Source organism: Haliotis cracherodii, unplaced genomic scaffold (genome assembly GCF_022045235.1).
Source record: "Haliotis cracherodii isolate W230 unplaced genomic scaffold, xgHalCrac1.p SCAF_8, whole genome shotgun sequence".
NCBI lineage: Eukaryota > Metazoa > Mollusca > Gastropoda > Lepetellida > Haliotidae > Haliotis > Haliotis cracherodii.
In genome coordinates, this window is record NW_027266341.1 from 36,000,947 (window position 1) to 36,014,516 (window position 13,570).

Here is a 13,570-nt window from a genome sequence, read left to right on the forward strand (position 1 = left end):
ATATTGCTGGAATATTGCTAAAAGCGGCGTAAAACCATACTCACTCACTCACTTAAATAACCATTTCCTGTTTGTTTAAGGTTTAGTCCCCGTCAAACGTGGGCGTATATTTTCTTTTCCCCGGCAGCTGTGTACAGTACTCTTGCAGCTGTGTTAGTTTACACAAAAACTCAACACATTGGTGACCCTCAAGCTAAACGTTGTCAGTACGTTAAACAATAGTCTTTTCGAGCAAATAGGCATCGCATGGATGTATGGAGCTTTAACAAAACAGTTTATGCTGGTTGACTTCATGTCCATATTTGGATCGTGAAACGTGAAGCGTTAATCGGTAATAATGTAATGACTGCATATGTAACTAACTTACATTATTTTATTACGGAAATAACTAATTCTGAGGTTGATGCATCATAAGATTTAAGTTCGCAGACAAAGTGGATTTTGATTTTTGAAATTCACATGGAGCAAGTCGCTTCATAAACGTCGGCGTCAACAGACCTGAAAGAAAGGCCTACAGACATTAGCACTTATCGGATCGTTCCTGAAAATGACGTTTTACAATCTTGGTCTTGTCAAATAATTGTTTTGTTGTTATACGCCGCTGTCAATAGCATTCCAGCAATACTGTTGCAAACATGTTAAAGGTTTTTAATGGACTTTTTGCTTTGCAGAAACCTACTGGTACTGGCATTCAACCTTGGTTTTCTATGCGATTATAAACGAGATCCGAATACATGTTAATAAATACTACCTCAGGCCGTATCAGCAATTCTTCAGTAAATCGAAGTCGGGACCAAGTAGGACAATTCCTGTAATTTCCATTGATGTTGCAGCAGCTGATGCCATGTTTGCATTAACCTAGCGAAAATGTTGGATTATTTCAGTTTAGAATATGGATGCACCGTATCACTTTTACAGCCTTCAAAGGATTATTTTGTTCTGGTCCAACAGGAGTCATCGGAAGATGCCTCATCCCTCGCCCCGTGTCATGAAGCAAAGCATACCACGAAAAAATAAGAGTGAGTGAATTGGGTTTAACGCCGCATTTAACAATATTCCAGTCATATCGCGGCGTGTCAGCTTAATGTAGGAGGAAACCCCAAAGTGATGCAGGTCTCAGACGTTTACCACTGAGCACGGGTATGGTGCTGACAAACCTAGAAACATAATCGGGGCGAACCGCGAATCGAACCCATAATCATAGGGTTCTGGCGTGCCAAGGGACGCAACTCTGCACAGCGAAAAAACTAAGAAGTTTGGGAGCCGATTCTTACATGTTACTATAGTCATGGCAAGACGGATTAGATATTGTGATATGAAAGAATCGGGTGGTCCTTTACATGTTTAGTGGTATAGAACACTCCGGTAAGGCAAGTCAACCTTTTTGACAAGCTGACTAATTAATGGCTTCCGTTATATAATAAATATTGGATGTGAGTGGACAGGGAACGAACTAAGCATCTGTTGTATCAAGTGTAACTTTATTCCAAGAGAAAAATATATTTGGCATAATTAAAAGAAATCCACTTCACCACTTCAAAGTTGCGAGAGTAGGTATTGAATATTTGATGTGATTTGATACAGAACAAACACAGCCACCAGCTGCAGTGCTCATTGGATCCATGAACGTACAAAACACGATAATAAGTTAGCAAGTGAACTAGGCGTGATCGGCGCTTTAAACAGTATTTGTATTTTATCCCAGCGTACCAGGTTAATGTGGGAGGAGAGATGAAGTAAAGATATGGAATTTTTACAATCAGCGGATCCTGGCACGAATAAGGGTTATAACTCTGCTTATAAGTGTGACTGGAATAACGGGGTCACTTATCCATAATGACCCCATATTTTAGAAAGCCTGTATAAATCTGTATAAACACAATGTTCAATGCATTACAACCAATTACCGATTGTGATTAATCAGACCTGTGAAAAAATTACAAGACGAAGAAGGTGATAAATATATATATATATAACTGTTTCAACCCCACAAATATGCGTAACGTAAATGAGAAAATAATCCTCTTTTCAAATTCAATCATCCTGCTTATCCACCCACTATGTCCACCCAGTCAGTGCACCAAGTCCATCCACCCACCAAGTCCATCCTGCTTGTCTACCCACCCTATACACAGAACTGAACAACTAGCGAATCCACCCACCATGTCCACCCAGTCAGTGCACCAAGTCCATCCACCCACCAAGTCCATCCTGCTTGTCCACCCACCCTATACACACAGCTTAACAACTAGCGAATCCACCCACCATGTCCACCCAGTCAGTGCACCAAGTCCATCCACCCACCAAGTCCATCCTGCTTGTCCACCCACCATACACACAGCTTAACAACTAGCGAATCCACCCACCATGTCCACCCAGTCAGTGCACCAAGTCCATCCACCCACCAAGTCCATCCTGCTTGTCCACCCACCATACACACAGCTTAACCATCTATCGAATCCACCCACAATGTCCACCCAGTCAGTGCACGAAGTCCACCTATCCTGTCCACCCACCCTATACACACAGCTGACCAACTAGCAAAAACCACCCACCATGTCCACGCAGTCAGTGCACCAAGTCCATTCACCCACCATGTCCACCTATCCAGTCCACCCACCCTATACACACAGCTTAACAACTAGCGAATCCACCCGCCATGTCCACCAAACCAGTGCACCTAGTCCGTCATCCCACCAAGTCCATCCTGCTTCTCCGCTCACCCTATACACACAGCCTAACCAACTAGCGAATCCCTCCATCATGTCCACCAAGCCAATGCACCAAGTCCATCCACCCACCAAGTCCACCTATCCTGTCCACTCACCCTATACAAACAACTTAACCAACTAGCGAATCCACCCACCAAGTCCATCCTGCTTGTCCACCCACCCTATACACACAGCTTAACCATCTATCGAATCCACCCACCATGTCCACCCAGTCAGTGCACGAAGTCCACCTATCCTGTCCACCCACCCTATACACACAGCTGACCAACTAGCAAAAACCACCCACCAAGTCCATCCTGCTTGTCCACCCACCCTATACACACAGCCTAACCAACTAGCGAATCCACCCACCAAGTCCATCCTGCTTGTCCACCCACCCTATACACACAGCTTAACCATCTATCGAATCCACCCAACCAGTTCACCAAGTCCATCAGCCCACCAAGTCCACTTATCCTGTCCATTCACCCTATACACAAAGCTTAACCATCTAGCGAATCCACCCACCATGTCCATCCTGCTTGTCCACCCAACCTATACACACAGCTTAACCAACTAGCGAATCCACCCACTGTGTTCACCCCATGAGTGTACCAAGTCTATCAACCTACTAAGTCCATCCACCCACAATGTCCACCAAGCTAGTGCACCAAGTCCATCAACCCACAAAATCCATCCACCCACCTTACACACACAGCTTCACCACCCAGCGAACCCACCCAGCTAATCATCCACTTCCATCTACCCAGCCAGCACACCCTCCCAATCCATCCATCCAGTCCACCCAGCTCGACTGTCCCTGTTATGATTTGACAGTATCATGTTAACACCGACTCGCATCTCGTTATACAGTCAATAATTTTAATACCAAACACATTGCCACAAAAGTGGCAGGACGGATATATCTACGCTATTATTACATACTTTCCATATATTTCCCCCACCACTTACATATGTGCCTCGGAATAACGCCACTGATTTAAAATTCTGACATTATAATGAGGTTTGTAGGTTTGGCGGTACAGGTAAAAATCCCTCGGTCGTTGGTCTCGCCTCTTCTCTTGGGGATTAAACTAAACACAACCTGCGACTAAGGTCCGTGCACTTTGTATGGCGTTTAGATTAGTATCGTATGCAGTGCATCACGTGACACAAAAAGATGATGGTCGTCATTTTATCCCATCGCTGAGTCAGAGAAATGTCGGCCTCCCTTGAACCCCACTCCGCATCGTCTCTTTGTTGATTTACGCCGGTGACACAAGAATAAATACGATCCAACTTTTGGCTCAGTCCGAGTTGTCGTCTTTGTCCACAGGAAGGACTATCAATATCAGCTGTATCAACCTAGTCAAGGAGTCTGAAAAAGATTAAACGTTAATAATAAGGAACCTTAATACAAACTCGAATACATATGTTGAAGTCATTTTGCAGTGGTAGGGTAGCCTAGTGGTTAAAGCGTTCGCTCGTCACGGTGAAAGTCCGGATTCGATTCTTGCACCCTTGTCTTGGTATTGCTTGAATATTGCTAAAATCGGCACAAAGCAGTACTCACTCTCTGATTTGTATGCATGCTTAAAACACACGCGTTAATCTTGACATCTTAACCCACGTTATCTGCATTAACACGCGGACCCCATGGATATGTAGGGTGGTGAGTTAGCCTAGTGGGTATTGCTTCGAAAGCTCGGGTTTGATGGAGTCCCCCAGCCGTGGTGTTGAAGGAACAATGAGTTATCGTGAAGTAATACGTACATATTTCGATTAAAATGAATTAAAAAATACAAACAACGTATTTGTACTTCGGTATTTCTTAACACCAAAATGGTATAGCAGTCAACAAGTTTATTTTAACTAACGTGATGACACTGGTTGTGAGCGTATATCACATTTCGTAGCTTTATTGTTTGCGTTACAAGCCCCTGTGCTTTGTCATCATAAGCTGTTAGTTTGATACGTCTCATAACAGTTGAGTCATCAGACAACTAACTTTAAGTTTGACGACTTAAACTTGTTAGGGCTAACATCCTTTATTATATTAAAATATTGTTGTTTGTTCGTCTGTTCAATGACGCACTCAGCAATATTCCGTTAAATACTCGCTTCTGGAACTGACAATCCTGTGACTGATATTATGAACAGCGTTCCACGCCGACACCCGTTAAGATCCGGGTCAGAATAGGTCTTCAGCAACCTATGCTTGCCATAAAAGGCGACAAACGGGATCGGGTGTTTAGGCTCGCTGACTTGTTTGGTGCATGTTATCGTATCCCAATTGCGAGGATCGATGCTCATGATGTCAATCACTTTATAGTCTGGTCCAGACTCGATTATTTACAGACGTCATATAGCTTGAATATTGGTTGTCGATCATTTCACGCACGATTTCACCGAAATTAATGTTAACACTATTGAATGAACTTTTAATTAAAATTAATGAAATAGATTGAAAAGAATTGTGATATTTTGGTTGACGTACGTTTTCAATACTCATTTCAATCCAAGACGGACATATTGGTAGGACCCAGGTGTAATGAACTACGGGTATAACGGACTATGGATATAACGAACTATGCCTATAACGAGCTATGGATAAAACAAACTATGGATATAACGAAGTGATTTTCATGGTCTCTTGGAGTTTAAGTGTTCCAGTATCAGTTTCACAAAATCCTTACCTAGTTTGTGTTTAACTGACGCGGGTTTCGACCACACGGTCCCAATCACATACACAGGAAGACCTAACAGCATCAGCAGAAGAGCGACGCCGCTTTCATTAGGCTTCTGGTATATTGTTAATATGAAGATGAGCACGCTGACCATGAAGAGGAAAATAGGTATGGCCACGGGGAGCTGAAACAGGAGATAGCATCAATCAGTCAAGCAGTATTCCATAGCACGAACCACAAATACCTGAATACAAATACAAAATGTCCCTTTTCATGGTTGAGAGAGAGAGAGAGAGAGAGAGAGAGAGAGAGAGAGAGTCATTACGTCAGCATTATGAGAGAGACAGGGCGGGAGAGAGGGGAGGGAGGACGGAGTATCTTTATGGTCAAATGGTAAAGGAGTGATGCCTCCCTCTCTCCGGTGAATTGTTTTCGCCTATGTCTCTATTTCTAATGATTCTTTAATATTTGTTGTAATATTGTTGTCTTCATCTGAAGGGTCTGCATCCTTTATGAGCAATACACATTTACTGAATAATAATATACAGTAAACTACGTTTATAATGAACACGCTTATAACGAACTGGTGTTATTTGGTCCCGGCCATTTGCTGTATACATGCTGTATATATGCTTATAACGAACTACGGTTATAACGAACTAGAAATTAGTGCTCCCTTTAAGTTCCTTATGACCGTAGTTGACTGTACGTACCTTTATAGGGCGAGGCATATCTGGTTCTTTCCATCTAAGATACACCTGACCAGCCAGTACAGCACATAACACCGTCGCAAAACTAAATCCCATCATTTCTATTAGGTAGAATATATTCTCAAAACACTGCATGAGGAGAGTCAGGATGAGCTTGAAAAGAAGCCAAATAATAAAAAACATCAAAATATAAGAATCACAAACTCTCACTGAGTGACACTTCAGGTATGTAACAATACCTCACCACACACACACACACACACGCACGCACGCACGCACGCACGCACGCACGCACGCACGCACGCACGCACGCACGCACACACACACACACACACACACACACACACATCCGCCAATGAAAACTGATTTGTCATTTATGGTAATTGATATGAAAAGGGACGATTCACAGCACATTGAAAGTATTCACCCCTGCTCATTGATTCACCCAAGATTGTAACCCATACCATGAGATTATCATGCCGAGTTAATCTAAAACCACAAGTTATTGTGATCCCAAGCATTTTGGAAGACTATTTCATTACGGTGACATTGACCTTCTCGCCAGTCACGTCCATAAAGGTCGCCAAGATAGACATTGCTTGATACAGGGTATTATATATAATGTCCACACTGTCATAACGCTTATGGACCCGTGAAGATCCGGGGTAGAATAGGTCTTCAGCAACCCATGCTTGCCGTAAAAGGCGGCTATGGTTGTCGTAAGAGGCGACTAACAAGATCGGGGTCAGGCTCGCTGACTTGACTGATGCATGGCATTGTATCCCAATTACGAGGATCGATGCTCATGATGTCAATCACTGTATAGTCTGGTCCAGACTCGATTAATTACAGACAGCCGTCATATAGCTGGAATGTTGGTGAGTATGGCGTTAAACAATAAACAAACAAACATAACGTTTAAGCCTATAATTGGTAAATGACGTTACGACGTAAGAGAATCATGTGACGTGTGACATGGTATAACTGAAGGTGCCCCTTCAGCAACCCATGCTTGTTAGAGGCGAATCACGGGATCGGGTAGACAGGCTCGCTGTCTTGTTTAAAGCATGTCATCGTATCCCAATTACGTTGATCGATGTCATGATGTCAATCACTGTAATGCCCTGTCCATACTTGATAATTTACAGACCGTCGTCATATAGCTGGAATATTGCTGAGTGCAGCGTTAAATAAATAAAGAAACAAACAATACTCTTAGGTAACCATTGAACGCTTATTAAACGACAGACTTGGTGCAGAATTTGTGTCACCGAAACACCCAGCAGTGCAATGTTTACCCGAATAAATTGTGTGTGTGTGTGTGTGATTGTGTGCGTGTGATTGTGTGTGTGTGATTGTGTGTGCGTGTGATTGTGTGTGTCTGTGTGTGTGATTGTGATTGTGTGTGTGTGAGAGAGAGTGAGTGTAAGATTGTGTGTGAGTGATTGTGTGTGTGTGTGTCCAAGTCCGGAATAATGCGGTTTTATTCTGCTTGCCCACTTAGATACCATGCCACAGCTTAACATGAATACCCGACTCAGATACATTCTGACCTCGAGCGCGAGAAGGCATTTGAGCACGTCGTTACGTCTTTATGTTTCATACGGTACGTGTGGTGTGGAAACCGCATCTCCTTGTAGATGTTGTTACGTCTTTATGTGTCATACGGTATGTGTGGTGTGGAAACCGCATCTCCTTGTAGATGTTGTTACGTCTTTATGTTTCATACGGTATGTGTGGTGTGGAAACCGCATCTCCTTGTAGATGTTGTTACGTCTTTATGTTTCATACGGTATGTGTGGTGTGGAAACCGCATCTCCTTGTAGATGTCGTTACGTCTTTATGTTTCATACGGTATGTGTGGTGTGGAAACCGCATCTCCTTGTAGATGTTGTTACGTTTTTTTATATTTCATACAGTATGTGTGGTGTGGAAGCCGCATCTCCTTGTAGATGTTGTTACGTTTTTTTATATTTCATACGGTATATGTGGTGTGGAAGCCGCATCTCCTTGTAGATGTTGTTACGTCTTTATGTGTCATACGGTATGTGTGGTGTGGAAACCGCATCTCCTTGTAGATGTTGTTACGTCTTTATGTGTCATACGGTATGTGTGGTGTGGAAGCCGCATCTCCTTGGAGATATCTCAATGCCAAGCGTCTTTGTGTAAAGGTCAGGAAGAATTATATCGAAACGTTGTTTAGGAACTGGAGGGTAAGTTTTAGTTTTAGTTTTCTGGATCTGTACAATATTGGCGATTGGGATTGGGGATCAGCTGGACACATTACTTAACTGAGGGCAAAAGAAAGGATACCGAGTTTGCTCTTTTATATAATTCAAAATTGAAAGGAATGTTGTGAAATTTGATAATGTTTATTGAACCCTCACTCATTCCTGTAACAGTTTGTAAAAAGTTATCCGTGGCAGGGTAATATTGGTTAAAAATTAATTGGCTCAATAAAGGTTGGGGAAAGAAATGAATTTGCAACCATATGACCCCTGCCATGTTTGAACTATTTTAAATTTGTGCCGAAGAAAGGATACTTATTGATTTTCAAAGGTACGATGTACAAGATACCCAGCAACATTCAGTGTGTTTTTAACGAATGTATTGTTAATAATTTTTAAATCAAATGATATTTAAAAAACTAAAACCATATAGAAGTATTCTTTGAGTGCTGACTAAACGTCAGTGTAGTTAATTTTTTGGATATACATGTAATATATTTAAGATATTTTCAATTGAGGTACAGTTTCTTTTGCTCCTTAGTTTAGAATAATTCTTATCGTTATCAAAATGAAATTCTGAGATATCAAAAATCGGCTTCTCAAAGGGGAGTAGCTGAGGCCTTTCACAGGTGCGTGTAACTTGGGAGATGTCCGGATATCAGTTCCCATACCTCTACGGCTTGAGGTCTTCACCCGAATTCAAAACACATGGATTTGTGAAGTGACATTGTTTTATTTTGTCGCTGTGTCGGATATCTGACTGTATTTCGTAATCCCGTCACGAAATGTTATGACAGGCCAGGCACACGCAAAGCAAAAGTGACATTTCATAAACTGGTTCCACTGTCAGTACACGAAGCAAGTTTTGCGCTTCAGCCAACAGGCAGCGCCCAAGAAAGGGGTGCAAATCTGTACCATTTCCGGTTACAGGTGCACATACGTAACATACGGCGGGGATTTAATTGCGTAAGCAAATAAACATGGAGGCACGTGTTCGCCTGTATGTTTGTTTTGAGGGAAAATAATTGCAAACTGCTCTGTTAACGTCAATTTTGTTGCGAGCGAAAGGCGAGCACTGACAAAGGTGAATATTATCTGTACAAGTTTCATTTTGCCTTCCTGGTAGTTACGTCGCTGTTTGAAACACAAGTTTCAGAAAAACTACATTTACCAGTTGTCACTGTCCGACTTTCTAACCACTGATATTGTGACTAACTATATTCATTCACACCTTCCAGGAAACTTGCAATGTTTAGATTTCGTTTGTGAAAGATGGCAAATACTTATTTATGTATTAGACACCTGATGTAGTAGTAACATACTGTTATGCTGCAATGCTGCAGGAGACTTCGAATATGTTATATGTTTATGGTTTATACTCATGAATAGCGTGGAAACCGGTGAAAAATGTAGGGGTTTTATGCGTCGCTTTCGGTTTCATACCACGAGCCGGAGACTCTGACATGGAGGTATGATAAAAAAATTATTTTAGTTAGTAAGTATGGTTTTACGCCCCTTTTAGCAATATCCTAGCAATATCACGGAGGGGGACACCTGAATGGGCTTCACACATTGTACCCTTTTGGGGAATTTGACCCGGGTTTTTGGCGTGACGAGCGAACGCTTTAGCGTCTCGGCTACCCAACAACCACACATAATTTGCGAATGTTGTGACCCGTCTTGATAACTAAAACAAGTAGTCAAATCAGCTGTATATAGTATACTGTTTTTTATACAATTCTTGGCTTAATCTGTTTTAAAAGTATCAGGCAGCGGTTCAGCAACCCACACAATAATGGCAACTGGGTGTTTAACAGCTGGGGAGGCATGCTGTAGCTTGTGGTAGACAGGAAATTGGATGTGAAGGCTGAATTACACCAATGAAACAAACGTTTGTCATTTAGACCTGATACCACATGTCTTTCTATGTTACTCCAGTGTAGCATTAAATACTTTTAAGGAATGTGTCTTGCAAAAATAAAAAGAATTTGCGTATATATATATATGCACAATTGTCACGACTTTCATACCAAATGAAAGCCATACATAGTTCTTTATCATCATATCACACGGCACATTGTCGCAAACTGTAAAACTAATTATCGCATAGGTAATGCAAACAAGCCGATACCATTCTTGTGCCTCTGAGCATTTAAAACGCAGATGTGAAAATCACACATGCTCGCACCAATTAAATAGCACAGGTTTTAGTGTTAATTGACAAAGTGTTTAATATAATCCATCTATAACAATCAAGGGCGGATCCATCATTTTCAAAAGGGAGGGGTCCAAAATACTCACAGCGGGAAGTGGTGCGGGGAATGTCTACAACATACTACGTTTGGTTTTCATAAGGATACCATATGTCTTATATCTAAAAATATACCAAAGACACAGTTAAATGTGTTCAATCATACTGAACCATTACGCAACGAGTTGACAATTGTTTTAGGTATGTCCCGGAATAAGACGAGTTGGTCACGAATGACCCGCTCCATCAAATGTAATACTCACAATAACTATTAAAGATGGCGCTGGCGTGAGATGTTTCAATGTGATCATTGATATGAAACTCGGCAAGTGATTGTGTTTAGCACCAGCGAAAAACAACCTACAAAATAAAGAACCTGGATCACTGTAGGTCGGGACACTGCCAAAGCCAAGCTATGGGCCTCGGCACAAGTACAGACGCCATATAAGTCAGATGTGGAGCGAGGGGTTCAGCTGCAATGAGGGGGCTTGAGTTGGACGGAGACCAAGGTAGAGATTGGTAGAGAGCGAGGCTGCTTGGTGGCGCGTGGGTTCGTGGTTGAGATTGGCTGTGGGTGGGTTTGAGTTTAGCTGAGTTGGTAGAAAGCAGAAGTGAGTTTGGCGGGGTTTGCGTTTGGCTGAGAGAGGGTCTGTGTTTAACGGTTTGTAGGGTTGAGTTTGGTTGAGAACAAGTTTGAGTGTGGTTGAGAACAAGGTTGAGAACAAGGTTGAGTGTGGTTGAGAACAAGGTTGAGTGTGGCTGAGAACAAGGTTGAGTTTGGTTGAGAACAAGACTGAGTGTGGTTGAGAACAAGGTTGAGTGTGGTTGAGAACAAGGTTGAGTGTGGTTGAGAACAAGGTTGAGTTTGGTTGAGTTTGAGCTTGACGGACAGTGGGGTTGACTTTGATAGAGAACAAGGTTGAGTTAAGCTGATGGGAAGGGTGAAATGGGGTTTAACGTCGCGTCCAAGTTTACGTGTATGTGTGTGTGTGTGTGTGTGTGTGTGTGTGTGTGTGTGTGTGTGTGTGTGTGTGTGTGTGTGTGTGTGTGTGTGTGTGTGAGTGTGTAAGATTGTGTGTGAGTGATTGTGTGTGTGTGTGTGTGTGTGTGTGTGTGTGTGTGTGGCTGCTTGTACTATTCCGGACGGATGCCTATTTCTAGTGCTATCCCACTGAGATACTATGACGCAGTTTAACATGAATATCCCACTTAGCATACAGCATACTGACTCCAAGCCGACCATTGTTTGACTTCTGTAGCCCATTAATGTCGGGCGCCAGATAGGGTAACAACAAGTACCATCTTTTAACATCTTTTGAGAGCGATGTTAAGTTTGGCTGGGAGAGGGGTTGAGCTTTGTGAATACATGATAGTGGCGTTGAGTTTGGCGGAGAATGAGGTTGAGTTTGGTGGAGAATGGGGTTGAGTTTGGTGAAGAGTGGGGTTGAATTGGGCGGAGGGTGGGGTTGAGTTTGTCTATGTGTACCTGGACATAGAGAGACAGGATCCGTTCATAGCTCCGATCACAGACACGGCTATCAGCACTGGCATGATCCACTGTAGAACAGGCACGGTGCGGGCAGAGAACGTCTGAAAACATTCGCCAAAACACAATATTTGACACGAACCCTGAATACACCTCAAGCATACATACAAGCCACACATTGTTACTACTCATGTATCTGTGTAAATACAGTTAGTAAACAAAATGAACGAAATTCCCTGTTGAAATTCGGGATAGATTAGTTTCCGTGTACCAATGGTAATACTTCGTTGATTGTCACATGCCCCCTAGGGCTGAAATTCGCTGTGCAGAGTTGCTCCCCTTTGAGCACGCCAGAAACCTATGATCGTGTGTTCGAATCCCGGTTCGCTTCGATTCTGTCTCTTCCCTTGGCAACCCGTACTCTTCTGCTCAATGTCCCATCCATTGGTTTTTAATTCACAGACTCGATTATTTCAGTTCGCCGCGATAAGGCTGGAGTTTGTAGAGGGCGGCGTCAAACAACATGCAGAAACTATACTCACGACAGCGACCGCAGTTGAGTCGAGCATCTCCGCCGGAGTCAGCACAGCGAAGTAGGCGATGTTGGCCGTGATGTAGACGCTTGTCACTATCGTCATGGAGATAACGATAGCACGAGGCACATTGCTGTAAACGTATTAAAAAATCATATGTTCATCTTAATTTGTGACAATAGTAGTAGTGCCTTGGTTATTTAACTCAGTGTCAATGACTTAGCAATTCACAATTATTCTTCCCAGTCAAAACAGTATGAGAGTGGCATGGTTTCAACAACAACGTTCATGTAAAAAATCGTTCTAATTAAATACTACTCCAACAAAGTTAAAGAACACCCGATTCTTTCATATGACTAAAGTTAACATATCAGAAGCCACTAATTTCCATGTTGAAATTCACACTATGAAATATTTTAGATTTCCAACAGACGTCCTCTTAACTTTCAATTATCTCTGAACTAGTTTTAAGGTAAATCCTATTCTGAGGCTTCTGCGTCACTTCTTTCTAGTCACTGGCCGCCTCCGTGGTCTAGTGGTAGAGCGTCCGCCCGCCGCGTCATACCAAAAGACGTTAAAAGATGGTACTTCTTGTTACCCTGTCTGGTGGTCGACATTTAGGGGCTAAAACAAGGACTGGTCGGCTCGGAGTCAGTATACTGTGTCTGAGCGGGGTATTCATGTTAAACTGCGGCATGGTATCTCAGTGAGCTAGCACTATAAATCGGCATCAGTCCGGACTAGTACAAGCAGCCACACAAACACACACACGTACATGTACGTCGCTTTATAAGTGCAATAATCTTGGACGCGACGTTAATCCCCATTTCACCTCACCTCTTTCTAGTAACCTTCATCACTTTGATGCAGATACATAGGGGTGGTGGGAGGGGTTACCTCCTGATGTAATAGATGCCATGGTAGATTAGCAATTGTCATATGAAAGAATCGGGTGACCTTCAAC

At 42.6% G+C, this 13,570-nt stretch overlaps 1 protein-coding gene across 1 annotated transcript in view; it reads right to left on the reverse strand.

Annotated features, from left to right (window-relative positions):
- Positions 1-3,157: 3,157 nt before the first annotated feature.
- Positions 3,158-13,570, reverse strand: part of LOC139449893 (large neutral amino acids transporter small subunit 2-like) — a 30,521-nt gene continuing 20,108 nt past the window's right edge. The window contains exons 5-10 of the mRNA XM_071231482.1: positions 12,616-12,739; positions 12,074-12,177; positions 10,851-10,947; positions 6,112-6,261; positions 5,408-5,582; positions 3,158-4,089 (exon numbers count right to left, since the gene is read on the reverse strand). Coding sequence (XP_071087583.1) covers positions 4,019-4,089; positions 5,408-5,582; positions 6,112-6,261; positions 10,851-10,947; positions 12,074-12,177; positions 12,616-12,739 — 721 coding nt within the window. The 3' untranslated portion in view covers positions 3,158-4,018. The remainder of the gene's footprint in view (positions 4,090-5,407; positions 5,583-6,111; positions 6,262-10,850; positions 10,948-12,073; positions 12,178-12,615; positions 12,740-13,570) is intronic.